The sequence below is a fragment of the Caloenas nicobarica genome, chromosome 21 (genome assembly GCF_036013445.1).
Source record: "Caloenas nicobarica isolate bCalNic1 chromosome 21, bCalNic1.hap1, whole genome shotgun sequence".
In the NCBI taxonomy this organism is placed as follows: Eukaryota; Metazoa; Chordata; class Aves; order Columbiformes; family Columbidae; genus Caloenas; species Caloenas nicobarica.
Genome location: NC_088265.1, coordinates 437,564 through 465,562, shown reverse-complemented (window position 1 = coordinate 465,562; position 27,999 = coordinate 437,564). Strand labels below are relative to the sequence as shown.

The window sequence follows — 27,999 nt, the reverse complement described above, 5'->3', positions numbered from 1 at the left end:
GACCCGCGGCCGCGGCGCTGGGCGGTCCCGCGCGGCATGGCCGGGCTCATCAAGAAGCAGATCCTGAAGCACCTTTCCCGGTGAGAGGCGCTGCCCGCGGGTCTCCTCACGGGAGGGAGGCGCCGGGGCCGTTACCCACCGCCTCAGGCGCGGGCCCGAGGGGCCGCTGCGGGGCTGCCGGGCCCGGGGAGGGGTCTGAGGCGTCTGGGGGCCGGGGGGCTGTGGAGCGGCCAGGCCCGGGGGGTGTCCGAGGCCCGGGGGGTGTCCGAGAATCCAGGGCTGTCCGGGGCCCGGGGGGTGTCCGAGGGCCCGGGGGTGTGCGGGGCCCGGGGGTGTGCGGGGCCCGGGGGTGTCCGAGGGCCCGGGGGTGTCCGGGGCCCGGCAGGAGCGGGTCCGTCTCGCCGTGCGCGGGCCCAGGCGCCCCGTCCCGGGGCCGCCCCCTCCCAGCGCCGCGTCCCGCGGGGCTCAGGCCCCTCAGCCCCGGCCGGTGTCTCCGGTGCGGGGGTTCCCGGCGGGCCCGGCTGCTGCCGCGGTGCCCCCGGGGAAGCGGCCGGTGCGCGCCCCTGCGGCCGCGTTGCCGGCCCCTCGGGATCGCCGTGCCCGGGCGGCCTCGGGCCGCGGCTCCTGCCGGGCGGCAGCGGGTGCGCCGGAGCTCGGGGACCGGGCGGGAGGACGCGGCTACACCCGGCACAGGCTGCGCGCACTCAGCCGCGCGGTTGTCACTTTCGTTGGGGTTTTGTCACTTGCAATGAAGTTCATTGAAGACCCTAGAAGGTGTGCAGAGGAAGCCCGTGACCGTGCTCGGTGTGTGAGGCGGCGGGTCGGTAGATCCGGCGTGAGCTGCGCGCTTGACCTCGCTCACATCGCGGGCCCGTTTCCCTCTTGGGAAGGAGGAGAGCTGCAGGAGAGCCAGCGGGCCGTGTGTTATCTCCTGGCCACAGGCACATCCTCCCTCTGCGTTGCTAAATGTTTTTCAGAAATGAGCTTTGAACACAGTTTAATGTTGTATAGAAAAGGTGGTGTTTTTCCATTCTGGTTCTGTTTCCTCTAAATACCTCAGCTTCGCACTCCCTTTGGGTCTTTCAGTTATGCTCATTTGCCTGGAAGAATTTTGCTACTGAATCATTAATGTGCCTTTATTTTCTGATTTCAATTTGCATATGAAATCATTCATTGTTCCTCTTGTTATGTCTTCATCTGAAGTCGTTTCTGCATGGGCTGTGTTTTTGTTCCTTTTCTCTCTGGAAACTTGCAAGCAACAGTCACAAGAGACATCAAGATGGGGGAAATACGAAAGAGTTCAGCAACGGTTCAGATGAAGTGAATCACGTGTCTAACAGTGGCAGCGGTCACTGGTGGCGATCTGTAGAGCCGGGCTTTGCGGGTGCTGTCAGAGCCGAGTTACAAATGTGTTTTACAAGGCTTAGCCTGTGTTGTGCTTCAGAAGCTTAAATTCCTAGATCTTGTCTGCCCCGCATCAGGACACGCTCCCAGGCTGAGAGGGGACATTGCCGCTGGTGTCACCCCGCTGCTTGGTGGCACTGGGCTCCGGGGTCAGGATGGCAGCAGTGGGACCTGTTACCCTGAGGGGACCCGTCCTGCTCCTCAGAAAAGATGGGGAAAGAGGCAGAGGTGGTGGTTCCCAGCTGGGAAGCGGGGTTGGGTCTGGTGTTCGGGAGCCCTTGGGATGGGCTCTGTGCCGTGCGCTGGGCAGAAGAGCAGCTCGTGGTGTCAGATACGCATCGTTGGTCCAACGTGGAGGCGTGGGGAATTCTGTAAGCCAGAAGAGCCCTTTATTCCCCCCCTCAGGGCTTAGATTTTTTGGCTAAATGCTGCAATCTGGAAATTGCTGTAAGGAATTAGTCTGAATTCTCTGGTCTGTTTAGTTCTCACTTGTCCTGAAGTGTTTTGCAGCAGTGCTGCGTGTTCAAATGCTGAGAGGCAGCTGTAGCTTTTTAAAAAAAATGTTAATATTGAGGAATTCTTGATGGAAAGACAGAACCCCAGGCTATTGTGGGGTAAAGTAATAAACAGCTACGGCTTCATTGTTCAAGATGGGAAGGGAAGGAGAGTGTGTGCACAACAGGACGTGACATTTTCTTTTCACAGAGAATAATCTCTAAAATCAGAGTTGCTATGCTGCAGTTTACCAGAACAACCCAATCCAGATTTATGGAGCGTGTGTCAGCTGCTGGATGCAGGGTGTTTCCAACCACTTCCACTCGGCTGTGTGCTGTTTCTGGAATGCTAAATAGACTCCCGTTGCAGCACAAATAAATGGCACTTGTAGCTCAGGAGGGAGATGGGCTGGATGTTTCCTCCAGCAGCTGCGGTGCTGCAGAGCCGGTAGATCCTCCCCACGCCGCCCCAGAGCCAGGGATGGTCAGGAAAGGGGCTGCTCAATGGGACCCTGCTCCCCTTGCCTTGTTTCTCCCAGACTCCTTGAGCTCTGACCTCCTCTGTAGCTTCTCCATTGAGTCTGAATTATGTAATAACCTGTTATTTTCTGCAGGTTGGAAGGAAAAATGCTGATTGATTGCAGACTGAATAATTTCTTAAAGTCTGGGAAGTGGGGCTTCTGACTCGTGCATTTATTTACGTTTCTTCTTAGTTCTCTTGTGTGTTATGTTTTGAGGGAGGTTTAGTCTTGGGAAATTCCCTGGCAGCTGCTGCGGGTTTGGATTCCAGGTTTCAGAGCACAGGGCAGTTGGCATTTAAACTTTGCTGAGCTCCCAGCTGATGAGCTGGAAATAGTAAAGCAGTTCCTCAGCAAGGTGGAGTTCAGCCCCTGCCAAAACCCCGGCCTCTTCTCCTTTTGGGTTTCTTCATGGTTTGCTTTACAGGCCTCCTGGTACCAAATCGGTTGACGGTGGGTGCACCTGGTCTGAAGCCTTTGCAGTTTTCCGGTGTCCAGGGTGCTCAAGAGTCACCTTTGTTTGCGACAGGAAAGTGAAGATGCAGAATTCCGGGAGGAGTGATGGACACTTGTGCTTTGTGTAACAGTCCAGTCTCATTCCTGATCTGTTTAGAAATGTTGATTTTCCTTTGCAAGTTTAACTTGGAATTTCAAGGTCTTATTACCTTAGCTTTGTATTGCAATAGATAAATCGGAGCCTAGAGAACTGATAACTCATTTGTTTTGAGCATAAAGATGTTTTGTGGTACTTGCGAAGCGGTGTTTGGCTTTGGGTGGTTGAGCGATCCAGCCGTTTGTTCAGCGCAGTTGAAGCCTGGAAAAATAGAAAGCTGGAAATGCGGAGCCAGCAGTGGCACGTCCGGACAGGCCCATGGACGCGCTGAGATCCGCCCGCTGAGGAGCCCGTCGGGGTGTGCTGAGCCTGGCCCAGGTTACGGGGAAATGCACAGACTTACGGTGGAGCTGGAGCAGGGCGAGGTCATCGGGCTCGTCGCGCTGAGACTCTGTCCCCAGGGAAAACACCGTTGCCCATGTGGGGCACAGGGTGCTGTGCGCAGGGCTGGGGTGGGCGAGGTGGATGATCTTTGTTAATGAGATGTGGTGCTTTCCAGCTTTAAACAATTGGCGAGTCTGGGATTGATCAGATTCCCTTAAATTCTAAGTGGCTTCGTCCTGAGTTGGAATGGTACAACTAGGTCAGTACTAGACACCATCTAATACTGTGATAAATGAGTCTCATGTTCTGGTAATTCAGTGTGTTTCCCTCCTTGTCTGCAGCTCTGACTCTCTGCCCTCAGCAGCACCGTGTATGCTCACCAGAAACGTTATTCCAGTCATACCAAAAGCTTGGCTAAAGTGGCTTTTCTTCCTGAAAGGGCTTTTACTTCTCCTTCCTATGTGTCTTTGAGGCAGCTGGTTTTTCCCATTTTACTGAAGTTTTGATCACTTGCCCGGTTTTATTTCCTCCAAAATTATTTTTGGTTTATTCTCAGACACAATCTTACAGCTAAAGCTTCTGCCTCTGTCTTCCTTGAAAGTTTTCTTGTATTTGGAAGTCACTGGCTTCTATTACTAGTCATGAACCTTTTTCCAAGTAAACATGCCCTTTGGCTCCTGAGAAAAGAAGACGTAATATGAGGGGAAATGTTCTATCACAGAGGGTTTTGTGTTGTGGAAGGTCTTCCCACGGAAGATGGAGATCCTGTTAACTGGCCTGTCCAAAACCTGACCAGACAAGGCTCTGGAAAGATTTTGGGTAAGGAGCAAATCTGCATTGGCCAGAATATAGGGGGAGTTTCTATGTCTAATTTCTGTCCTTCTGCCATAGTTACTTAGATTATGTATTTGTGTTCCAAATTAAACCAGAAAATCTTCATCTCATCTTTTGCTGTTCCTCTCATGGAGGCAAGAACCTTGTCTGCAGCTGCTAGTATCACTTGTCTGCTCCCGATGGCACCGACACGTTACGCGATGGCACTGACGCGTTACCCTTCCCGCTGTAAGTGTGTCTGGAGCGTTTGTCCCTCTGCTGCAGCCGGGGCGGGCATCGCAGGCTGTACGGTACTTGCTTCTGCCAATAGATGCTGCTTGTCATTGAGGAAAATTAAGGTCACTGGTGTACTGCTAATTAGTTCTCACATATAATAACCATAGTAACAAAGATATTAATAGAAATGCATGTGTTTAACTGTAGGTAGTGCTTACATATAATGGGCAGTGATTACTGAATAACTGCAGAAGCAGCTGAGGCAGAAAATGTAGTTTGAGCATATGAAGCTACTGACGAGAGGGTTCCTGTGCCACGTGGCAGCAGAATAATGAGAGAGATGGATCAGAAGAGAACTTTTATGGTTTTGGTTGTATTCACCTGACATTATCTGTCTATGTATTTGCTCAGTTGGAGACAATGTGGCCAGACAGCTGTAAATGTGAAGATAAATTTATTATTTATTATTATAGCTGGGCTTCAGGCCAGCAATCAGATTTGGCCAAACTCTTCTTGCAATCAGTGAGTTTGTGGCCTCTGGATGTAGAAGCTGATGAACCGGGCAGTTGTTTTTTTAGCAGTGACATCATTTTGGATATATATTCAAGCTCCAAGAGGTTTCAGAGCAAATCAGGTAAGGAGCTCAGAAACAGCACAAGAAAGCTGAGGGTTTCTGTAAAGCACATTATTCTTTTAGCCCAAATCCCAAGAAGGTGTTGAGGTTTAAACCATCTGGGTGGCATCAGCATCATAGGATGAGACCTTCAGTCTGCTATGAAATTAAGACAGCGCTGTTAATGACTGCATCTCTCTGCTCCTGGTGATCATTGGTTGAGAGCCCTAATGCCCGTGTTGTCTGCAGTGGAAAGAGCCGGTGGGAAGCTCAGCGCAGGGAAGACCCTTCTCTGCAGCCCCCAGGCTTGGTCAGAGCCTCGGCCCAGCCTGCGTGTCCCATTGCCAGCGCTGTGGGTGTGGCCGGGGGGGTTGGCCACCTCAGGGCTTTCGGTGGCTGCTGGTGGCCCTGGCCGGTCCCCGTGCTCCCCATTGACTTTCGGTGGCTGCTGGTGGCCCTGGCCGGTCCCCGTGCTCCCCATTGACTTTTGGTGGCTGCTGGTGGCCCTGGCTGGTCCCCATGCTCCCCATTGACTTTCGGTGGCTGCTGGTGGCCCTGGCCGGTCCCCGTGCTCCCCATTGACTTTCGGTGGCTGCTGGTGGCCCTGGCTGGTCCCCGTGCTCCCCATTGACTTTCGGTGGCTGCTGGTGGCCCTGGCCGGTCCCCGTGCTCCCCATTGACTTTCGGTGGCTGCTGGTGGCCCTGGCCGGTCCCCGTGCTCCCCATTGACTTTCGGTGGCTGCTGGTGGCCCTGGCCGGTCCCCTTGGCCGCGGGCGCTGTGGGAGGCAGGCTGTTGCTGTTGCTGACGGTGGTGTTGGTACACGTGTGCTCGTGCAAGCGTGCACAGATGCAGAATGCCCTCGTGACTCTTCAGTGACGATTCCATAAAGGGGTTTCTGGTTTGACTTTTGTCATGGTAATCCTGGCAAGCTCAAAAGGAATGCTGTCCTTTGAGTTTACCAGCTTAGTGCTACGTGACTTCTGTTCCAGTTGAAAAAAAAGAAGTGCAAATATCCCACACTGTCAGTTTTCCAAATAGTTACCATTTTCATTGAGTTTTCCCTAAGCCAGCAATCCATGTTGCCAAAAATGTTACTGTTGATGAGTGTGAATGGAGTGAGCCTGCCAACAAAACCTCTGAAACTGTCTGCTCGCCCTGCTTTTTCCATGCCTGGCAGTGACCAAAGCGTTCCTTTCAAGAAGTAATGACGATTTGGCATCTAGGAACTCCTGAGTTCACAGGCACACCGCGTCTGTTTTCCTCTTGTAAGCCCCGTCTACTGCACGTTGTATGTATCAAAATGCCTTAAATGTGAATATTCTGTTTGAAGAGCTCAGATTCCTTTGCAGGAGGAGAAACCGGGAGCAGGGGACTTGGTAATAGGCACAGCTTCTGGGTGTGCAGTTTAACAGAGAAAGTTTGTTTCTGTTTTAGATTTTTGTTTAGAAAACTTGCAGCTTCTGTCATCCCCTCATCGGTGGGGTCTGTGACCTCTCCTTTGGGGCTGGATCGGCACATTTTGATGCATCTAGAATGCCTCATGGAAAGGATTCTTCTGTAGAGTCTGGTAGTACTCGTGGTCTTTTTGTTACCAGGTCAGCAGGATTTCTGCAGCCTTTCCCTGTAGACAATTACAAACAGCTATTTGTTTTTAGCTAGATCGTGTTTCATACCACTCTTTCCACCAGTGTCCTGTTTCACAGCTAATGTCCTTTTGCTGTGTTACTGGGCTTTTTTGATACACATACGCACTAAATAAAAGCAATTCCCGGGTTTAGATGTGTCCTTCTATCTTTTTTCTGCATTAGCAGCTGAAAGCAGCTTCCCCAGCTAAGCACACTGAGCCCGGGATGAGGATCTGAGCCGCCAGGTCTGATCCCCGCTTTGGGAGCATGAGAAAGCTGCTCTGCGCCGCAGCCTCTCCCGCTGTAAGCTGATCGCTGCCCACAGCCTGGGAGCCCAACAGTGCCAAGCGCTTTTTGTTACCTACCTGGCCAGTTGGATTTGTTTTATTCTTAGTATCCAGTCCCCAGTGGACATGATTACAACAGCTTTCAGCAGAGCTGCTTCGCTAACGTGAGACAAGGCTGCTTGCGTGTTGCCTCTGGAAGTATTTGGTCTAATCTTCAGCAGTGTCTGAGATTGTGGGTGTTCACGGTGAGACTCTGAGCACAACCCTCACAGACAGCCACCTGTCCCTGCTCTCCCCAGCAGCGGAGCAGCCGCTGCCGCACACCGTGATGTTGTTTCTCTGTGCAGAGCCTGAGCAGCGTTGAGCTTGGCCGCCTTCCTGGGTGTGTTTGAACAAGGGCCTCTGGTTAAAGGGAGCAGCCAGTTTAAAGTGAACATGCCAGCCTGAAATGCTGGCAGGTGTGTAATGAACCTGGTCTTTAATCAGCTGTCAGTGTGTACCCTGGGCCAGCCAGGGAGGTGACAGCGTGACACAATGATCGTCTGGCTCAGGCTGCGGAGGCGGCAGATCTCTGCAGCGGCCGGGAGCAGCGGAACAAGCAGCGTTGTGCCACCCTCCTCTTCCAGGATTTGCTGCATCGGTGGCATAGGGTTGGCATCAGTGGCTCTTTGCCATCCATCAGACTTTCTCTTAACAAAACGTTCATTGTGGAAAGGCGCTTTTCCTCCAGGACGCCCTGGGATGACTGACCCGCGGCTGCTGGCGCCTCGGCCAGTTCTGTGCTGCAGCTCCTGCGATGCTGCAGCTCCTGCGATGCCACAGCAGCTGCCCCCCCGCAGCGTCGCTCTGGTCCCTCTTGCCCTCTGCGCAGTGACATTGTTCAGGGTGGTCTTTGTGCCTGTCGCAGGAGTAGCCCACGCTGCTGGTGCAGAGAAAGGAAGGAGAATGGCAGCGTGTGACTGACCATGAGACTAATCCTGCTTGTGCTGACAATAGGGGCTTTCTTTCTCTTCCACTTTCTGGGCAGAATTAGAATTAGTGTGGAGGAATGTGTGGAATCAGCCCTGGCTCCGGTGGTGGGTAAGTCACTTAGCAAGAAGGCTTCAGCTTGGAATTCTGTGTCCACAGAGCGCCCTGGTGCGAGCGGCCCCTCTGCACAGGGGGTGATGGAGAAGCTGTCCCCATGAGGTGTTGCTGAGTAGCACACAGCCTCCGATCCAGTGCCCTCTGAACTGGTTCTGCTTCCTTAGGGATCGCAGTGCTTTTAATGAAGCCAGAGGCTTCCAGGTTTGCCCCAGAATACACTGCTCTTGAGCAATCCTGCTGGAATAGTTTCATCCATTGCACTTAAATCTCAGCCACGTGAAGGATCTGAAGGTTCCAGGCTGCATGTAAGGGAGGTGGAACAGCAGCTGCCCTGGGATGAGGAACCACAGTAAGAGCAGCCGTGGGGTGCACAGGAGGGGACTTGCCTTTGGTTTAAAACAAAAAACAAACAAGTCCTTCAAATGTCAAAGTGTAAAGACTTTTTTTTTTTTTCTGGAGTGACTAACATGCCATCGGTTTAAAAATGTCAGAAAGGGTTTAATAAAAACAGCAACCAGATTCTTAAATTGGCCCTCTTAAAGGCTCCTCTAGTCTCAGCAGCTTTGCTGGGGCTTGGTTTTAGAATCTCCTCTTTCTTCTCTTGTAGGTTTACCAAGAATCTCTCTCCAGACAAAATCAACCTGAGCACGCTGAAGGGGCAGGGGCAGCTGACCAACCTGGAGCTGGACGAGGAGGTGCTGCAGAATGTCCTGGAGCTGCCCACCTGGCTTGCCATCACCCGCGTCTACTGCAACAAGGCGTCTATCCGGGTGAGCAGAGCAGCTGTGCCTGCGTCCCCAGGCGCAGCCAACACCTTCCTTTGGCAGGTGCTTTGTCACTCGGGAATTTCTGATGAAGAGCTGTGGTGTGATTCAATCCACACATCTCAGACCCTGCGCTTGAGGTGTGGGTGGGCGCAGCAGTCTCACCAGAGGCCACCTTAACCCAGCGTTCTGCCCTGGTGTGGCCGGCAGACAGAGGATGCTGAGAGCGCAGGAACGGTGTGCAGGGGACTTGTTAAGCGAGCACTGAGGTCTCTGTAGTTAGTAGCCACTGATGAATTTCCAGGAATTTGCCCAGAGGCTTTCTGGACCCGCTCATTTAACACCCAGAGCATGCTGTGGCAAAGAGTCTCACAGCTTTGCTGCATCTGCTTGTGCTTGTGTCAAACCTGCAGATACTGGCTTTAGTTGACAAACTCTGTTCAGTTTCTTCCAGTAACAGTGCCCATCATTCCCTGTTCATCACCCCCATGTCACTCAGGATTTCACAGACATCTCTGTTTGGTTATTTCCTGCCGTTCTGATAGCAGAGGAGTTTTCTGTGTTTTTATCCACGCTGACTTTTTTTCTTTTAATGGTAGAGTAACACATACCTCCAACAGGAATAGGAAGCAGGGACAAATGGAGTGCAGTTCTCTGAAAGCCTAATTATCCTGTGAGGTATTGTAAAAATAAATGGAACTTAAGTCTTAATTGTTGAAAATGCAGTTCATAAGAAATGCATGAATAGTGCAAGTGAAAAGCTGCACTCTCTGCACTCAGGCAGCCTGTGTGCCCACAGTTATCTGTTTACATGCATAATCACTGAAATTGTGCATGCACTTGCAGTGGCACTTTTGCACACTGAGCTCCTCTTGCAAATTCTTTCCCCTTTGTGCTTTTGAGAGCAAAGAATTGGGTTTTTTTCAGTTTATATGAAATGCCAGGTTGTTTAATCTCAGTTGTTACTAACCATAGTTGCATTACATGAATCCAAAAATTTTTAGTATATCGAAGAGACTTGCTATAAAAGAAATATGGTTCTACTCTGCCAAGTGATAATAAAAATGTGCCTGTCTTGCTCATCGGATCCACTCTGGTTTTAGACCCAGATTTGCTTAATTTAGTAACAACATTTGTTCTCCCTCCTACAAGAACTGCAGAATAAATGTTGCTGTGAGAAAATAAAATGGATCTTTTTGGTTTGTGCACAGTCTCCAAAAGAGTTACTGGACTTCCAGTAAGAGCAGCAACAAGAATGTTCTCCATAAAGAAGTATGAAAAATCAGAATTTGACCTATGCAGTATCTGTTACTCGTGATGATATGTGAGATCTAAGCTGGGTTTATAGGTGTGGTGGCTGGAATGTCTTTTCACTTGTCTATGTGAGCCTGTTTGACCTGGATATGGCAAGACACGATGGATTGTCACTGTAGTCATTTCTCAGAGAAGAACTTTGGGCTCAAATGGTTCCCTGCAATTTCTCAAACTTTCCAATGCAAAGAGAACTCTCATAACCTCAACTTTATTTTTTCAGATCCAGTGGACGAAGCTGAAAACACACCCAATCTGCCTGGTAATGTTTCCTCTCTTGCTCATTCCTTTTCTTTCTCACTTTCTTTCATTTCTCCTACTAGAGAAAAGTTCTGCAAAGGGAAGCTGTGAAGTGCATGCTCAGTTTTCATTTGTCCTAAATGTTGGGCACATAGGGGAAGGGGAGTTCTGAGAATAGTCCTTTTTGGTGATGTGACCTCCCAGGAGACCCACGTTTCACTGCAGGATGGAGCTGGGCTGAGCTCTCAGCGAAGTCCAGGGCAACCTTGTGCCTGGTTTTTGTTTGTTTTTCCCCTACTTCTGGGGATTCTGATTACCCAACGATCCTGGCACTGGTGCTGTGAGAGCCTTAACACGTGAGACTCTTGGAGAGGCAAGAGCCTCCAGAGCTGTTGATCCCTGCCCTGGAGTCTCCGAGCTAAGGCTGGTAGGCTGAGCTTGAGCCTGGGTCTTGTATTTATCGCTCCCATGTCCTGTCTTCACAGTACCTGGATAAAGTGGAGGTGGAGATGCGAACATGCGAAGAGCCTCGGCCACCCAACGGACAGTCTCCCATTGCGCTTGCCGCCAGTCAGAGGTCAGAGCCCGAGCCCCGGGGTCTCTTTCTGACACGCTCCTGGGGTGTGGGTGGCCGTTGTTCTTGGTTAACTGCTGGCCTCTCTGCACTCGGGTTTAAGTGGCTCTGATATTGCTTGTAAACCCTGGAGTCTCTCTGTGTCCTCACCTCTACCAGGCCTTTTGTTGTAATAGGTGATGACTTTGAGGGATCTTCTCTTTGCAGTGAATATGGCTTTGCTGAAAAGGTCGTGGAGGGGATGTTTATTGTTGTCAACTCCATCACCATCAAGATTCACTCCAAGGCCTTTCATGCTTCTTTTGAGCTATGGCAGCTCCAAGGCTACAGTGTCAACCCGAACTGGCAGCAGAGCGATTTGCGACTCACCCGCATCACCGATCCGCAGAGAGGGGAGGTACAGAGCCGGTTACGGTGCCTGTCTAACGCACGCAGAAGAGCAGCGTTTGTGCTGCCCGGGCCCTCGGGGCTGGCCAGGCTGCTGTCTCAGCTTTCACACAGTGACAGTGGGGAGGTTCGGTCAGCTTGCCTACTGTGTGCTGGAGCAGGGTGGCTGAGAGCTGACTTGTGTTCAGAGCTTCCTCTGAGCTCTTCCAACCCGAGAGAGTGGAACTGGAGCAGCTCTGAACACTTTTGTGGTTTGTCTGGTTTTAAACTCAGTGCGAGAGATGTTACCTGGGGCATGATTTCATTTTCGTACTGGGATCCCAGAAGAAAAGTGTATTGAATGATCTTCTGTGGCCTTGTTTCATTCCTCATCATCTAAGTGTTTAGTTTAACCTTTGAAATTGTTGAAAATCTCAGCATCTTCCTATTTCTCTTCTTCTGGGCAGGTTTTGACGTTCAAAGAGCTCACCTGGCAGACACTTCGGATAGAAGCAGATGCCACTGACAGTGGCGACCAGGATCCTGTCACTACTCCTCTGAGACTCATTACCAACCAGGGGAGGATCCAGATCTCTCTCAAGAGAAGGGTGAGAGTTTCCTCTGTACGTTACAGGATACAGCCTCACTGCCTGCTGCAGTGATGATGCGAATTTCCTCCCACGTTCCTCAGCAGCCGCTCTTTTCCTTCACAAATGTTGAGACCAAGCTGCTATATCACTCTGTGTTTTCTGTTGGAAACTGCTGTGTTCTTACCAAATGTCAAAGCAGCTTGTTTCCCAGAGGAGGAGAACATGTATGGAGTCAGTTTTTAAATTGGTTCGAACATGTCAAAGAGAGCTGTCATCTCTTTACTGGGAGATTAAAGCCTGGTAGCCTTATTTTTAGCTGTCAATGGAAATGTGATGAAGAGTACATTAAAAAAAATAAAATAAACCTTTTTTTATCTCTTTTTTTTTTTTTTTTTAAAAACCAGTGAACAATCTACCTCCTAAAGAGGAGATGACTTTAACTGCTTACTTTCTCAGAGGAGGTACTGTGGACATCCACCAGATGAGTTAACTTTTCTCTTGGATGAGTTTCAGAGCAGCATCTATTGTTTCTGCTACAGCTTCTGTGTATTTTGAAGAATGTATATATATGGTTGCAATTCTCCTCCGTGCTGTTTCAGACCAAAGACTGCAATGTCATGGCATCTAAGCTGATGTTTCTCCTCGATGACCTGCTCTGGGTGCTGACAGACTCTCAGCTGAAGGCAATGATGAAATACGCAGAGTCGCTGAGTGAAGCCATGGAGAAGTCTGCCCAGCAGAGGAAGAGCTTGGCACCAGAGTCTGTGCAGGTGAGTGAGCTATGATTTGAATGTTGGTCTGCCAGGAGAAAGGAAAAGACAAGGTGAAAGAGAAAGTTTCTCTTTGTGTGGCATCTGGCCCTTGCTCACAGAGCATCTCCCTGATGGGCACTGGTGTCAGCTCACCTGATGTCGGCTCAGCATCACGTGGGCTGTGGCTCTGGGTGCCAAGGGGACCAAAGGAGTTGGCTTTGTTGCCAACAGGCATCAGGGAATGTTCATGCGTAGCCACGGGCCAGGTTCTGGCTGATGGCTGGGGAAAAAGTGGTGTTAAGCTGCGTGGCTTTCTGGGCTGGCTGGCACATGGAAAGCCGCAGACACTCTGATGAGGATTTGATTTGGTAATAAGCAATAAATATGTCCTGGAAATAATATTTTCTGCCTCCGAATGAGAATTGGCATAGGCCTGGGGGAAGGGACTGGTGTAATAAATTATGACATGAAAGCAGAGTGAGCTGTGACACTCAAGGGAAAACGATGGCATCTAATTTCACTGTTGTTCTTTGGTTTGTTTTGTTTTTCTTCCTAATGCTCTGGAGAACTCTTGATTTTTGCAACTGTTCTTTGGTTCACATACAGCTTGGCAGTGTATGAGAACCTTAGAACAGCTGCTTCTGTCAGTAACCTTGAACTTTCTTTGTTTTAAAAATGTTGTGCTGAGTAATTGGTTGACACATGTCACAGACTGAATACATAGGGCAGAGGACAAAAAGATGTTTTCAGAGACAGGGATGAGGGAAGATGAATATCGCTGTTTGGTGGAAGCTCTGGGGAAGGGGGGCTTTGCACATAGTGGGGGGATTGGGAATACTTAGCCCTTTTTGTCCAGGAGTCTTAAAGCATATTTCAAGATAAGTGAATGGTAGCTTGATGTAGAGGATGCAGAACCACAAAGAGTTTTGCTTATGAGAACATAGGAAAGAATCCAGATTTCTGGACTCTCAATTCAATTTCTATAAATTGATGCCTTGCAGTCTGGAAGGTTGGGTTGCATGAGTTGTTTTAATTGCATTATAAGCTCTCTCTCTTTTCTGTTTTTGTTTGTTTGTTTTGTTTTAATTTGTATTCGTTCTTACTGAGCTGGTCTCTCTCTAACAGATCACACCGCCTGCCCCAAGTACCCAGCAGTCCTGGTCTCAGCCGTTTGGAGTCAGCCCAAATGCAAGTAGCATCGGTCAATACTTCGATAAGCATGACATGAAAGAGTCATCGTACCACCTCCTCATCTCCCGCCTGGACCTGCACATCTGTGATGACAGCCACACTCGGGAGTCAGGTAACGGAGAGCAGCATCAGGACACTGCAGGAGGAAAACGTTAATCCGGTCATCAATTTTCTGTCTTGAGGGAGGATTTTTCCCCTTGAGGATTTGCCTCACATCCATCACGTAACATTTTAGAATTGATCTGTGTATCACTGTCTCCCCAGCTGCTGTTACCAACATCTTAGCTCAGTTTTGTTGTCTTTATTTATTTCACTGGCCCTACCAGCAAGTGTTGCAAACACAAGTGCTGGTTCTTGCAGTGGGAAGTGTCGTTGATAGGGGCCTGGGAAGCAATAGAATCCCAAATACCAAAACACAAGATCCCAGGTCTGGTTCTTATGATGTAAATTGTTGGCCTGTTACAGTCAGTTGTCCTTTTCCTTGTCTAGGACAAGATTTTGATACAGATTTCTAAAAGGTGATACCTTAATACTGGCCACAATGACAATCAGTCAGTGGTGGCAATCAAAGTAATTTTGTTCTGAATTCTCCTGGATCAGGACTGGGATTTGCAGAGCTGATCATGTTTTCTTTGTTCTGTTTTCCACAGGAGCTCTGAAGCACGGGATGCTGGGCGGTGCCATGCAGCTGACCTTCAGGAGGATGGCTTTTGACTATTACCCTTTCCACAGGGCAGGTAGGGGAGCATGCAGCCTCCCAGCTTGAGGACGGAGATAATAATTTGAAGAACAGTGATGCCATATGGCTTCAGGCAGGACTGAAGGAAAGGCCACACAAAGGACTTGAGACTTAAATCCTCGTGGGCAGGTTTAATCTCGTTTACCTGTCGGTGGATGACTGACAAGTTGCTGGCAGAACAAAGAGAGGAATAAGTTGCTGTCTGCTGCAAAGACAAAGTTGAAACTTTGGATTCCTTTTCAGGTGCTTAAGCCCTGGGTCTGGTTCTTACATGTGTCTAATCAATTTGGAAGGGTTAGAGAATGTCTCCCAGGAGAAAATCCACTTTTGTTTAGCTGAAGAATCAAGGAAAAGTGACATTGGCATTCTTCCCAACACCCAAATTTGCGACACTTGCTGGCCGGACCAGCTCTGTTGTGCGGGGCCTGCACTTGTTTCATAAGCGCATAATGTGCCGCATGTTGCATGTTCCAGATCTGATGTCAATAAAGAGGAATGCTGTACAGATTTGCATATTTTGGGGGGCACAGGAGGGTTGTGTGTGTCCAGGAATCTCATTTTTAAAGCCAGGATGTTTGCATTCCTGCAGGAGATGCCTGCAAGCATTGGGTGAGGTACAGTGAAGCAATGGAAACACGGGGCCAGTGGGCAAAGAAGTTGGTCAGTGAATTTCAAAGCAAGATTGAGAAGTTTTATGAAGAAATGGACCCTGCATTTGCGAGGACTCCACTATCCCCTTTCAAAAGGAAACCAGGTAATGGGACCTGATCAAGCTCCTAGTAAAGCAGGAGATGGTAACAGTTCTGCTCCATCCAGCAGTATCTCTAGTTACCTCTCCCCAGTTTAGTAGGCTGATTTGTTGCTGCAGAAATCCCCAGCACACTAAAAAGGAAAGTGGCTGTCATACTGCAATAACACTGCAGCAAGAATGGACCACGGCAGTGGTCACTTTCCTAGCTTATTTATTGAGTTTCTCCATCAGTGAGTATATAAAGAAAAAATTAAATACTTAAAGCCTGGCTGAAGAGTGTGTTCTCTTGCTACAGAGCAGACTCATCTTTCACAGTGTTCTTCCTTCAAAAGTCCTAAGTTTTTTTTTCTTGCCTAGCTATGGCCATCTGTTTCTAATTCTGAAGCTGTTAATTCGGCTCTGTGAGCACATACGTGTTGGTATTGATGGTGAAGTTTGCTGCAAAGGAGAGGAGTAAAACCCTGCTGGTTCTGCTTTTCCATCCCCACAGATACTTCCTTGAGTCCTCATAAAAGTCCCTTAGAGAAAGGCCGGGTACCTCCCACGAGTTTGCCGCGGCTCCGGCACCCTCCCTGGAACCGGCTTCGATCCAGCTGTGTGGTCATTCGAGTGGATGACTTGGATGTTCACCAGGTCAGGATCTGCGCAGCGTCTGGAGATGTTCATGTCATTTAAAAAAAAATAAACTTGAGATGATGCAAATAAATCATGCAAATCCCATGTCATCCACAACAATCAAAACTCTGCCAGGAGAACCCAAATGCTGTTATTATGTTGCATGTAAAACTTTTAAACCAAACATGACCTGCTGACAATTTTCATGTTCAGAAGAAATTGCATGCGTAGCCACAGAGTTTCTGCACTCTGTTCACATCTAAACTTGCATCAAGCATTAGGCAGGCCCAGGGTAAAAGATTTAATGCATTTGAGAAGTTAGTGAGGATGTGGATTTGTGACAGAGGAGGAATAAGTCTCTCCTCATGCTTTCTGACCAGGGACAGGGAGCATCACTAGGCTGGGTCAGGCCATACACCTGGTAACCATTGAAAGAGCGTAACCAGTACCAGGTATTATCATGGACTTACCAACATGCTGTTAATCTTGAAGAAAGCTCTAATAAATTTCAATTCTGTTTATTCATGTCACCTAATTCTGATTGTCATGGCCCTTACTAGCAGTGACAGGAGACAAAGAACTAAATTCCCCCAAAGCAGAAGAGTTGGCAATATTAGCAGGTAGCAAAAAGTTTTACTTTTACTTGAAAGCAGAGTATGTTTGATGTGGAAATGAGAAGGATTGAATATAGGAGACTGCAGAGTTACTGGGACACTTTGTTTTGCCAGATCTGAATTCTGCACAACTCTGTTTTCAGGTTTCTACAGCTGGTCAACAAAGTAAGAAACCCTCCACCTTGCTTTCATGTAGTAGAAAATTCTTCAAATTTCCAGATCTGGTCTCTGCAATCCATGTTGAATTCACAGAATATTACTTCCCAGACAATCAGGACTTTCCAGGTAATACACCAAGGTTAGCACCTTCTTTCATAAGTTTCTTAAAGAATTGATCAACTCTTTAATTCTTTAGGTGTGTTAACCCTGTTACATGTTCTCCAGGTGTCCATTTTTGTTTCATTTTCTGATGTTTGCCTTTCTAATTTTTTTTTTTGCCTATGGGAAAGTGGGATAGAGTTTGCCTAGTGCAGAATGTGGAGGCAAAGTTGTGCTTGCAAAACAACGTATCCAGGAGCGCATTGAAGGGCCTGTTTTGTCTGCCCAGCTCTTGGGGTTCTGCCCTAGTGATGAGCTCTGGAGTGGGGCTGTTGGGTGCTTTGGGTGCTCTGCAATGGGTGCGATCTGAGACCTGGCGCAGCTCCTTTCTCTGCTGCACCACAGCTCCTCCTGTTCATCCAGAGATCTCTCTGCCAGCAGCTGGTGAAGGCCTCCACATTGGTTTTGTCAGTGCAGGTTGTACACTGAGCTGCAGACCACTCAAAGTGCCTTTCCTGATATTATTAACCTGTCTTGATGCTGTTTCATTCTAGTTCCCTGCCCAAACTTGTATGCACAGCTGAATGGCCTGATGCTTACCCTGGATACAGCGAGCGTGCTCTGGATAAATCTCTTCTGTCTGGATCTTTATCGCAGCTTGGAGCAGTTCAAAGCCATCTACAAGCTGGAGGACTCAGGCAAGCGTGATGAGCATGTTGATGTTCGACTGGATGGCTTTCGCCTGAAGGTACTGTTTGTTTCCTTCCTTTCCTAGTTTTTAGTGTTCTCTCCCTCCCTGTTGTGGAAGGAACATGAGACCAGGATGTAGCTGGAGTCCAGAACGAGAAAACAAAACCTCTGCCTTTCTCTAACTTTCTTCTGTCTACCACTTGTGTTAGTTTTAGTTGGATCTATGGGCAGTAAACCAGCTTGACCTTCCATATAAATGGCCAGGAACAGCCTCTGTTAATGTTCCTTCTCGTCACTTTACTTGTAATGTCTTTCTCCTCTGTGTAGCTTAACATCCCCGTGGAGAAGAAAGTCACTGACCATCCAGATCGTCCACAGAGACTCTGCATTTGCACATCGGAGATGACTGCCACCAACACCCGCCACGTTCCCTTCTGTAGCTGCCAGGACCTTCAGAGCCTCTTCCGTAATTTTGCCAGTTCAGAATTCTTCCACTCCAGTTACACCAAGTTCCCAAGGTCTCAGGACAACTTCAGTCTCCTCCACACCCTTTTCTTGCGCCACGCGTATGAGGTGGATGACAGGCCTCGGAAGCATCCAGGCTTTCCCCAGCTGTTACACAAAACCTCTGCCTCTGAAGATCTGTGGTCTATGAATTTCATTGAGCTTTCCCTGGACTTTGAGGGGGCTGAAAGCTCAAAGGGCAGAGCCCTGAGCTTTATTGACCCTTTTCCTCTTTCAGTTTGGGCCTGCCTTCCCAAGAGATGGGGGCAAGCTCAGATAGCTAAACGACAGGAACCGGTTGCCTCTGAGTTGAAAATCAAGCCTTCTGCCAGCTTTAGCCATCACTCGAAGAACGAGAACCTTTCCAGAGAAGAAGGGGTTTGTCAAAGATCAAAGACTGACCAGGATCTGAAGAACATCTACAAGGTCCCAGACACAATGGATGTCTTGGGAGAATCTGACTCTGAAATTCATGATGGAGTAGATGATAAAGAGCTGGAAACCTCTGCTGATATCCATATGCTTGTGTCCTCATCTGTTCACGTCAAAGTTCGGCTCAACCACTACCAGTACTTGGTGCTGCTCAGGATGAAAGAAGTTCTGCAAACGCTACAGGAGCAGTTGGCCCAAGATACCCAGGAGGTGACTGGGTGTCCTGCGGACCCCGTGTCTGTGTGTGTAGGAGCAATGTTCCACAGTGCCGAAGTGGCCCTGCTCATGAACCCCACACCGGGTGCTGTCTTGGAATCCAGATCCCTTGACTCGGACACAACAAGCCTGATCGAGTCGGAGCTCTCGCCTTCAGACAGCAAGGAGGGGCTGGCGGCCGAAGAGAAGGAGCTGAGATCAGAGAGCAGTTTGGAGAAGGGAGTGTGCAGTGCCTCGGAGCTCCCAGAGGACAGTGGGGTTGAAAATGCAGGTACCGGTGTAACCAGTGTACCGCTGGAGAGACTCCCGAGGTCTGCGAGTGACGGAGCTCTGAGTACCACTCCACATAGTCAGAGTGTAGAGGAGAAAGGTTTGGTCGAGGAAGCACATGAAGCTGTGGAAGCCCTGGTTGCAGAAGGACCAGCAGAGCCCAGCAGCCATCCTCAGAGCCCTCCCGCTCTGCCTTCCAGCCCAGCCTCGGACACACAGCCCTTGGGGAGAGGAAACGTCACTCTCAGTGATCAAGCAGAGCTCATCCCTTTGAAGAACATAGAGGTGGAGCTGTCTAGTGCGCTGCATATCACAAAGGGTGCCACGAAGGAGGCCCTGCACGTGACCATGGACCTCACCAAAGAAGCCATGTCTATAACAAAGGACGCTCTGAGCCTGAGCCGGGAGATGATGACGTCCACCATGCAGAAAATGCTGTCTCTGCCCCCTGCCAGGTGAGTGGCCGCCCTTCTGGGCCTCAGCACAGCAGCAGCGAGGCTGTGGGAAGCGGGGAGACATGGGCCGACCGCTCCTGTTCTTTCTGTGTCATTTGGATTAGAGATAGGTTAACTCTTCATCTTGGGGTTGCTCTAAGGACACTAAAGTCTGACTTGCAAGTGTTCAGAGTCCAGCCCAATATCTGTATAATCTGGAGGCAAAGCTCTTTGCCTTTATAACTTTTTTTTTTTTGGCAGGGATTCTGTGCCCAAAGCAGAGGAGGGAGCGGTGACTCCGGGCGGGGGAAGCAGCCGAATGCGTTTCTTCTCCATGAAGAGGACAGCGTCCCAGCACTCCTTTGACACCACGTCTGTGGATGGGAGCGGCCCCGAGGATGGGCTGTCTGTGGACAGCGATGGCAGCGATGGCTTTGTGATGCTCACAGACTCTGGTAACAAGCACTTGGCTTTATCCTCTTCTTCGTGCTTATTTCTCATCAGTGAACAGTTTTCCGCCATGGGCAACCGAGTCATGCTGTGTTCGTATAGAATTCGCTTGTGCCACTCCTGTTTGAAAGTCAGGAGTAGTTCACCCACAGTGGCTCTTTCTGTTTCTGGAGGTGCTGTTTCTTTGAGATGAGCCTGAGTGGGGAGGGTGACCCCCGCACGTCACAGCCTGTTCCGAGGCATTTGGCTGTTCTAGAGGGAGGACTGTGGATGCGTGCGGGTGGGTGGATGGTACAGAGCGCTGAGGAAGGGTTAGGAAGGGCTGGTTGGAGGGAGGGTACCCTGAGCATTTCAGTGGCTGCCTTTGACTTCAGCTCTCTTGCTTGAATTCATCTGAGGAGCTGGAGAGAGTTCCTTGGGGATGGTATAGGCTGACAGGCCATGAGATTCAGGCAGACTGAGATCAGTGCTGCTTAAAACCAGAAAAAGAAACAGAATCGAGTTGTTGTTACTTCCATTTCAGAACCCAGCCTGGACCCTCTTCCCTCAGGGCATCTTCCTCAGGTCCACAATGACACCGGCAGCAGAACAAGCCTGGTGGCAGAGGACGAGGGTGGCGTGTCTCCCGAAATAAACAGCTCAACATCGCAGAGTGAAGACCCCAGCGTCCCGCTGGTCAGAGTTCTGTTCCTTTGCACTGCGATATTGTCTTGAAGTGAATCTGAAGCCGTGCTGGGGTGTTTGTTTTAAGAAGTGAGCTTGTCACTTGCTGTTTCAGGTGTCTGTCCTCGTGTTGAAGATGAACGAGGTGAACTGTGGAATAGAGGCACGAGGTGATGATTTATCTGTTGCTTTACAAGTCACGAACGTGGTTCCAGAGCAGCTGAGCAACGTGGGAATGTGGCAGTACCTGCGTGGCTATCTGGGTAAGATGCTGGCTCCTGGAGTCTTTTATAACTGGCTTTCTTGCTGGCCATGCTCAGGGAATATTCCACTTTGACTGGTTCTTCAGTGTTAATGTTTAGTGTGTTTAGGATTGAGTATGATTTGTGTGTGACTGAATGTCAATGCTAAATTTTTTCCTCTAAGTGGTTCAAATACAACAACAACAAACACCACCAAAAAACCCAGCAGCAACCCCAAACTTGCAGTGACAGCAGCGGTTCTGGACAGCTGCCCCTGCCCTGCAGTCCTGCCCGTGGCTGCGGGGGGCAAAGGGAGATCGGGCTGGGGAGCGTGGGGAGCTTGTGGTCAACTCCTGTGCAAGCCAAACAAAGGCCAGTTTTAAAGTGTGCTGAGACGGTGAGAGAGGAATGCGACCAGGGGCTCAAATGGCCCAGTTCTGGTGTTAGTTCCTGTGATGTGGACTCTTAGATGTTTGAAATTTTGATTAATTTAATGTGAAGGATGATTTCAGACTGCTGTCGTTGTGAACTTGACTCCATTCTGCATCTTGACAGTACACAGGCATCTTTTCAAGATACCTGTTTTGATTTTATATGTTACTACTGGTGCCATATTCTGCATGAGATCTTTCTCCTGTAGCTCTGGGAGATCAAGGTTTGGAGAAGCCGTCGGTCTCTGAAGCTGGTAAGACCCAGCCAGACGTGTGCTTGCGTCTCAGCGCAGGACCCAGTGCTGCCGTGCACTCGCCCCTTGCTGTTCAGAACGGCTTCCTCCGGATGCTGGTCCACAGCTACACAGCAGAGCTCTTCATGTCCTTCCTGACCAACCTGGGCCCCTTTCTGGAGGATGAAATAATCCCAGAGGTGATCCCTATGGAGATAGAAGTTGTGGATGCCAAAATCACGTTGAAGGTGAGTGCATGGGGAAGCAAAGGTTCCCCCAAGATGGCAGCCTGGGCAGAGCTCACTTGCAAGCTTCTGCTTGGGAAAGGATGCCGTGGGCCTGCTCTGGGCCTCTGCAGAGGTCCTGTTTTCCCAATACTGTTTTATTTTGCTTCTAAAAACTGCCTTAGGGATGAACAAGTAACACAATGGAATTGTTGAGTGATTGGATTGTGGGGAAATAGGAGCCTGACATTCAGATTCTTTCTCCAGCTTTGTTGATGACCTGTTTTACAGGCTCAAGGGAGAGAATTAAATACCACTTCCTCCAAGTGCTTGTGTGAAATGGGAAATATTTGACCTTTTCTGTAAGCATTCAGAGAATTACAGATGAAAAACACTATGTAAGAGCTGGTTGGTATTTAGGAGGGGGGCACTGACAGAAGTTCTTGATTAAACCCTTTCAAAAGCAGTGCTTTGGCTGCAGGACAAGTAGGAACCAGCATTGCTGCACAGCAGCATGAGAATCTCCAGACTAAGGGATATTGGCTTTTTTTGGCTCAGGAATATTGGTGAGGGGTTTGAATCAGGAGTTTGTAGGACAACTGTGAGAGCAGCCTCCAGGGTGATGGTTGTGGGTCTCTCTTCAACCTTTATCGTGGACAGGACAGAACTTAGTTCTGATCTGTGGGAGTGATTTCTGCACAGATTAAGACTCATACAAAGCCTGGTTTAATAAAGCCAGGCTTTTCCTTGGGGCAGGTGACCTTGGTGAGCTCTGGCGGTGCTGCTGTTCGGTGACGCTGCTCCTGTGAAGGCTGGGGGCGAGGGGAATCCTTCGCAGAGCTGCCAGAGCTGTTAATCTCTGCTTCGTTTTCTCCAGGATGACAGCCCGCGGGTGTACCCCACCTCCCCTGGCCCCGTTCCTATTACCGTGGCACTAGATCACGTCATTGTGGAGCGCAGGGATGATGGAGTTTTCTACATAACAGGTCAGCAACAACGGGGGAACTTTCTTTTTTTCTCCTGCGGCTCTGCCCAGGCTGTGCTGGGGTTGAGGGCTCTGCTGTGCCTGGCGCTGGGGGACACTGGAACTGACCGGGACGGTGGCTGCTGGGGAGGGCGGCTCTGGCACGTGAGCAGCCCCTGCTCCTGTTCTCTGCCGTCACTTCCACCAGAACGGACAGATGATCGGTGCACAGTGCAGCTCCCTTTGGCTGCTCTGCTGCCCTCGTCTCTGGATTCAGGCGTTCCTGCCTCTCTCATTCCTGCTGCTCCTGGTGTTTTGTTTGGACAGACAGTTTGATACCGCAGGCAGAACAGGTTCATACGTAAACTAGTGAACTGGCAGCCTGAATTCCTGCCTGATGTTTCCTTGAGCTCACATGGTCAGGACAGATTAGAACTTCTTCCCTTGCTTTAGTTTCTCCATTTTAAAATGGGAATGAGATTTTATTTTTCCCTGTTTTGTTTTGTTTTTAAAAAAAGATACAGTTACTCTTATTTTTCTGAGAACCCTGTTGTATAAATATCCACCCCTGAATGTTTTCTGTGCTGCTTCCAGCTCCGCATGGGGAGGGCTCAGCACAGCAGCACAAACCCATGGCAGCGCCTCAGGAGCAGGAGGCCCCAGCGGAGTCTGTGTCGGGAATGCGTGGGCTGCAGGTGAGTCACTGCTGGACAATGGAGTCTTTTGTCTGCATGTGTTTGCAATAACTGGTAGGTGTGGTGCGGTGCAGACAGCAGCAGCCTGCACCTCCTTTCACAGGCATTCGAAGTGAGGATACCTTGCCCAGCATCAGCTCTCTTGTTCCCTTTCAGAAATCCGTCGTTGGGTTATTTTCTTTTTTTTTTTTTTTTCCTGCTTGGCTCCATCTTCCTGCAGGAAGGATAAAACCTTGCCCACTGCAAGTCTTGCTCCTATTCCTTGAGAAGGGAGGTCTTGGAGAAAGCAGTGGTCAGACAGCCAGCCCTGGCAGCCTGAGCTGCCTCTCGGGACAGGTATGGGAGGCAGCAGGCACCAGTTGGTGAGGATTTCTGCAGCTCAAACTGGGTCATGTTGTCATTGAGCTTCGTGCAGTTGTGTCACATCGTGTAATTCATCTCAAAAGCTCCTGCCTTGGTTTTCGTCTTAGAGCAGATCAGTGTAGGCAGCTCTGCCCTGCTGCTGACCTTTGGAAACTCCTGGGTTGGTTTTTCCCCCCGCTCTGTCTCTTGCAGTTAAAGGAAGTGCCAGAGTTGCAAAGGGAGCTTCAGACCATGAAAATAGCCCTTGCAGAAGCCAACATGGACAAGGCTCGCCTTCTGCAGGAAATTAGGAAATACAATCCCCTGTTCCAGCTCTGACAGTGAAGGCACAGCTGCAGCTCAGGACAGACCAGCACCAGCACTACGGCAGCCAGGTGGATTCTATCGCTGGTAACGGGTCAACCTCCTGCAGACCGGCCACCTCAGAGAACGGAAACTAACTGTGATCGCAAATGAACTCGAAAGAGGGAGAAGGAAGGGCTGGCTGAGCAGCAAGGAGGAGCAGTCTGTTCACAGCATGTTGCTCTGTCCCCGCGGTTCCTCCGGCACCGCACCAGGGCAGCACTCGGCCGCAGATATGGCTCAAGAGTTGTCTCTGCACCCGCGGGCAGTGGTGACAGCTGCTTCCAGCCTTCACCTTCCACTGTATCATCTGGAGATGGTCCGTGTTGGGATTTCTGCTGCTTTCAGCCATCCTCGTTGTGAAGGAAGCTGGTTAAGTCACAGAATGAGATGACCTGGGTGTTTTCTTTGGGATGCACGCTCTCCCCACACCACTGCACGCCAGTTTCACCAGTGGAGAGGGAGAGCAGTACTGGCCGCACAAGGACGTAGCTGGCTGCATTCTGCACAGTCATGTGTTTTTATTTTCATTAGCACCGAGTTCTTGCCTGATCTTAACTGTTTTTTAATGGGGATGTTTATGTGAGGGTCAGGAGAAGGTGCTGCCACTACTAACTGCTCGCTGTGGGCTGGAGGTGGAACAGGAGCTGCGGGGTTGAGTGTGATTTGTGTTCTCACCTCTTTTGGAGCTGCTTCCCTAGAGAGGAAGAACTCTCTGTGGTCAGTGACTGACTTGATTTATAAAGAAATAGCCTCTACAAGTGTTAGGGGCAAAAAAGAAAACCCTAGTAAAATATGAAGTAAACACTAATTTTAAAAAGTAAATAAGGAAATGTCGTTGATGAACTGCAAGAATCAAATCTGGAGGCAATGAAGGCAACGGGTACATGGTTTCTGCGGGTCTGGGCAATAATACGGGGGAGCAGCAGTTGAGAGCAGAACCTGCTGTGTCTTGCTGCCAGAGGTGTGAGGTTTGGGGATGAACACCCGTTCCCTCCCGTTACACACAGCTGCGTTTTGTGTTTGTGTAAATGTACCATTTCTAACACACAAGCTTTTTAGTGCTTGTAAAACAAACAGGCAGTGATTGCCACCCCCTGAGTGAGAGGAAAGTGCCTGCACAGCCGGAACCAGCTCTGGTGTTTGCTGTCACCCCAGCCCGTTGCTGTCCCTGCTCTGGGCGGGGGGGGGTCACTGCACTGCTCCCCTGTGGGGCAGCCTGGCTGTTTGCTCTGAGCACCTTCTGTCACCTGTCCCCTGTCAGGACAGGTGTGTGGGATGCGCTGGGAAATGCATGGGAAAGAGCCTGGAGCAGCTGGCCGGGCCACTTCTCCAGAGGAAAATGCACTTGAAATTTTTTTGAGTGTCTGTGGGCAATTCTTTCACCAGTCCTGCCTCGTGCACAGAAGGTCCTGAAGTGCCAGGGATCTCCTGTGGTCACACAGGCTCTTGCTGTGAGCAGCTCTCATAGTGGGAGAAAGGAGGTGACAGCACCTGCAAACCTGGACCAGCTGTGACACAAACCTCCCCACCAGCTGACTGTGACACTGTCACAGCTGCGCAGCGCCCACACCAGCACTGACCGTTCAGTCACACCTGCTGTGACACCATCCCTGCTGCGCAGAGCCCATACCAGCACACTCAGGCTTTGTTCCATCCCCCTGCTCCTGCGCTTGCTCACTCTGCCTGCATGAAGCAGGAAATGCAAGAACTCTTGCTGTGGGGGAATGCAATGGTGGTCTTACCTTTTATTCACTAATTGCTTGAAAATGGGAGGTTTCTTTCTTCACTTTCATGTTTTTCATGACTTTTTGTTTGAGTAGGTGTCCAGCTTCATCTCCAGCCAGTGTGGGAAGGGAGGAGGTGCAGAGGGCTGTCCCTGGGGCGCTGTCCCCTTGCCGTGTCCCCCTTACCCCCCTGTGCAGACTGAGCAGGGCTGGGGCCAGGCTGCTTACCGCAAATTTCTTGCTCCAGCAACTCAAATGGTTTTGTTTAATTAAGGCACTTCTGTTGTTTCAAGTACCAGTAAAAAGTACTGTAAAACAAAATCTACATCCTTCCCCCAGGGCAGGTGTGGGAGGATAAAAACTCCTGTGTCTCCACTGATGATAATGAGCAAAGTTTACTTTGTAGAGCCTTTTACTGAAGGGCTCTTTCTCAGCTTACTCCTTTGTGTAGCTACACCAGCTACCCCAGCAGAGCCTCAGCACATTCTACACATAGTGAGCAGTGGGCTCCAGGGCAGTACTGTGTGTACAGGTGGGTAATGTGCAAGTCTGAACTTTGAGATTTAGGCAGTATTGGGACTCTGCAGTGTATTTCCACTCATGCATTTATTGGTTCTGTGAACCACGGAAAGAAATTAAACCTGTTAACCTCCTGACAGGCTCATGCGGTTTATTTTCCTCTTCCCCTCCCCCCTCACCTTCCCAATTGTCCTGTTTTCCAGACAGCACGATGGCGCTGTGCTCCCCAACTCTGATCACACAAAAGCTGTTACACAATTAGTATTGTCCAGCAAGAGTGACAATACAATAACAAGTTTAGTGTACAAAAAAGGACAGTTCTGTACATAGACACACTGCACCTGTGCCAGCAGAAGGTGTGATCCCAGTGGGTCAGTACAGCAAAAAACTCCAGTAGCAGAACCATCCCTGCGGTCACAGAAGTGACAAAGCTCCAGACGGAGCCTCAGTCTCGCAGCTCCGGAGCCGAGAGCTCGAGGCTGGTGTGAACATCTGTCCTCTCACTGCTCCTGGGACGCCTCAGTGGAAGATGATCTTTTTGTATTTGGAATTGGGGATCTGTCCTCGGGACTTGAGCCTCCTGACGGCCTCTCGCATGTGCTTGGGCTGCAGAGGGGGCAGCTCCCCCCACTTCTCACACACGTCCAGCGCTGAACAACAAAAGCCAAAGAGTTCACGTGAGTTCAGGGGGGACAGCACAGCTGGGAGCTGCAGAAGGTCCAGTCTTGTTGCACGTCCTCCTGCTCTGCTCTAATGAATTTACCCCATAGTATTAATTTTTAACAATAACATTTGCCACTCACCTTCTTCCACCACCTCCCCAACAAAGACCTTGGAAATGCCAGACATGGCGATAACCACATTCTGCGAGACAGAGGTGCCGGTGATGGACTGGATCAGCTGCACAGGACACACAGCGACAGGGAAACGTTTCAACTAGTATTTAGTGATTTGAGCCTGACAGGCTTAGTAAGGCTCACCCCGAGCTCAGGCTTCTTCTGAAGCAAAGCATCATCACACTCGTACCCGTTTAATGGCAGCCTTGGGGAAAGCAGAGCGGCGATACATCTCATAACGGTTCAACTGTTCTTCGGAAAAGGAAGAGACCAGTATTCTGGAGGGGAGAGAATCGATGGTTTACAGCAAAAATGAAGAGTCTGAAGCTCTTCAGGCTGCTGCAGCAGCCCTGCAAAGCCTCGTGCCGTCCCAGCAGCACAAGACAGGCGGGGAAGGGATGGGGCTGCCCGGGTATGTGACACAGAACCCGGGAAGGAGCCACAGACACCGTTAATCTGACAAACCCGTTACCGTCTCGTCAGGGTTCCCACGGCACAGCCCCGGCACTCACTGCATCTTCTGGATCTCGTCCTCGTCCACCTTCTGCTTCTTCTCCTTCCGCTCCTTCAGCTCCAGCTTCACCTTCTTGGCGGCGCACGGCTGCAGCCCGGGCTCCTCCCCGTCCGCGGCCTCCGCCTCGGCGCTCCGGCCCTGGGGACAGCGCAGCGCTCGGACCCGCAGCCCGGCCCCGCTCCCCCGCGGCCCGGCCCGGCCTCACCTCCCCGTCCGCCGCCTCCGCCTTGGCCTCGCCGCCCCCGCCAGCCTCTCCCGCCTCGCCCTCGCCGGCCACCTCCGCGCCCGCCGCCTCCTCCGCAGCCGCCGCTCCATCCCGCGCGGGGGACGCGGCCGCGGGCGGCGGCTCCTGCTCGGGCTCGTCCCGCGCCGCCCCGCCGGGATCCGCCATGGCCCCGGCAGCGACGGCGCTTCCTGATGACGCAGCTACGGCTGCCGCGAAGGGCCTGGGGCCCCGCCCACCCCAGCC

At 50.4% G+C, this 27,999-nt stretch overlaps 2 protein-coding genes across 2 annotated transcripts; one reads left to right on the top strand and one right to left on the bottom strand.

The window, feature by feature from the left end:
* Positions 1-26,314, top strand: BLTP3A (bridge-like lipid transfer protein family member 3A). The gene is made up of 21 exons (XM_065649300.1): positions 1-80; positions 8,624-8,786; positions 10,315-10,353; positions 10,817-10,908; positions 11,113-11,302; positions 11,739-11,879; positions 12,461-12,631; positions 13,739-13,916; positions 14,455-14,541; positions 15,133-15,297; positions 15,785-15,927; positions 16,667-16,808; positions 17,336-17,529; positions 17,799-19,348; positions 19,589-19,782; positions 20,301-20,452; positions 20,556-20,703; positions 21,323-21,594; positions 22,448-22,556; positions 23,129-23,229; positions 23,785-26,314. Exons 1-21 carry the CDS (start codon positions 37-39, stop codon positions 23,908-23,910), a joined length of 4,401 nt encoding a protein of 1,466 aa, XP_065505372.1. The 5' UTR covers positions 1-36; the 3' UTR covers positions 23,911-26,314.
* Positions 26,249-27,933, bottom strand: TAF11 (TATA-box binding protein associated factor 11). Its single transcript, XM_065649301.1, has 5 exons — positions 27,736-27,933; positions 27,529-27,668; positions 27,207-27,294; positions 26,984-27,080; positions 26,249-26,830 (listed from the first exon to the last, which is right to left on the bottom strand). The coding sequence occupies exons 1-5, from the start codon at positions 27,919-27,921 to the stop codon at positions 26,700-26,702; spliced, it is 642 nt and encodes a 213-aa protein (XP_065505373.1). The 5' UTR covers positions 27,922-27,933; the 3' UTR covers positions 26,249-26,699.
* Positions 27,934-27,999: the final 66 nt, after the last annotated feature.

Coding starts and splice junctions, on each gene's coding strand:
- BLTP3A (XM_065649300.1), top strand. CDS start 37: ATGGCCGGGCTCATCAAGAAGCAGATCCTGAAGCACCTTTCCCG. Junction 11,303..11,738: donor CCGATCCGCAGAGAGGGGAG/GTACAGAGCCGG, acceptor TCTTCTGGGCAG/GTTTTGACGTTCAAAGAGCT. Junction 22,557..23,128: donor TGGAGTTTTCTACATAACAG/GTCAGCAACAAC, acceptor TGCTGCTTCCAG/CTCCGCATGGGGAGGGCTCA.
- TAF11 (XM_065649301.1), bottom strand. CDS start 27,921: ATGGCGGATCCCGGCGGGGCGGCGCGGGACGAGCCCGAGCAGGAGCCG. Junction 27,081..27,206: donor CCAAGGCTGCCATTAAACGG/GTACGAGTGTGA, acceptor TGTCCTGTGCAG/CTGATCCAGTCCATCACCGG. Junction 26,831..26,983: donor TGGGGAGGTGGTGGAAGAAG/GTGAGTGGCAAA, acceptor TTTGTTGTTCAG/CGCTGGACGTGTGTGAGAAG.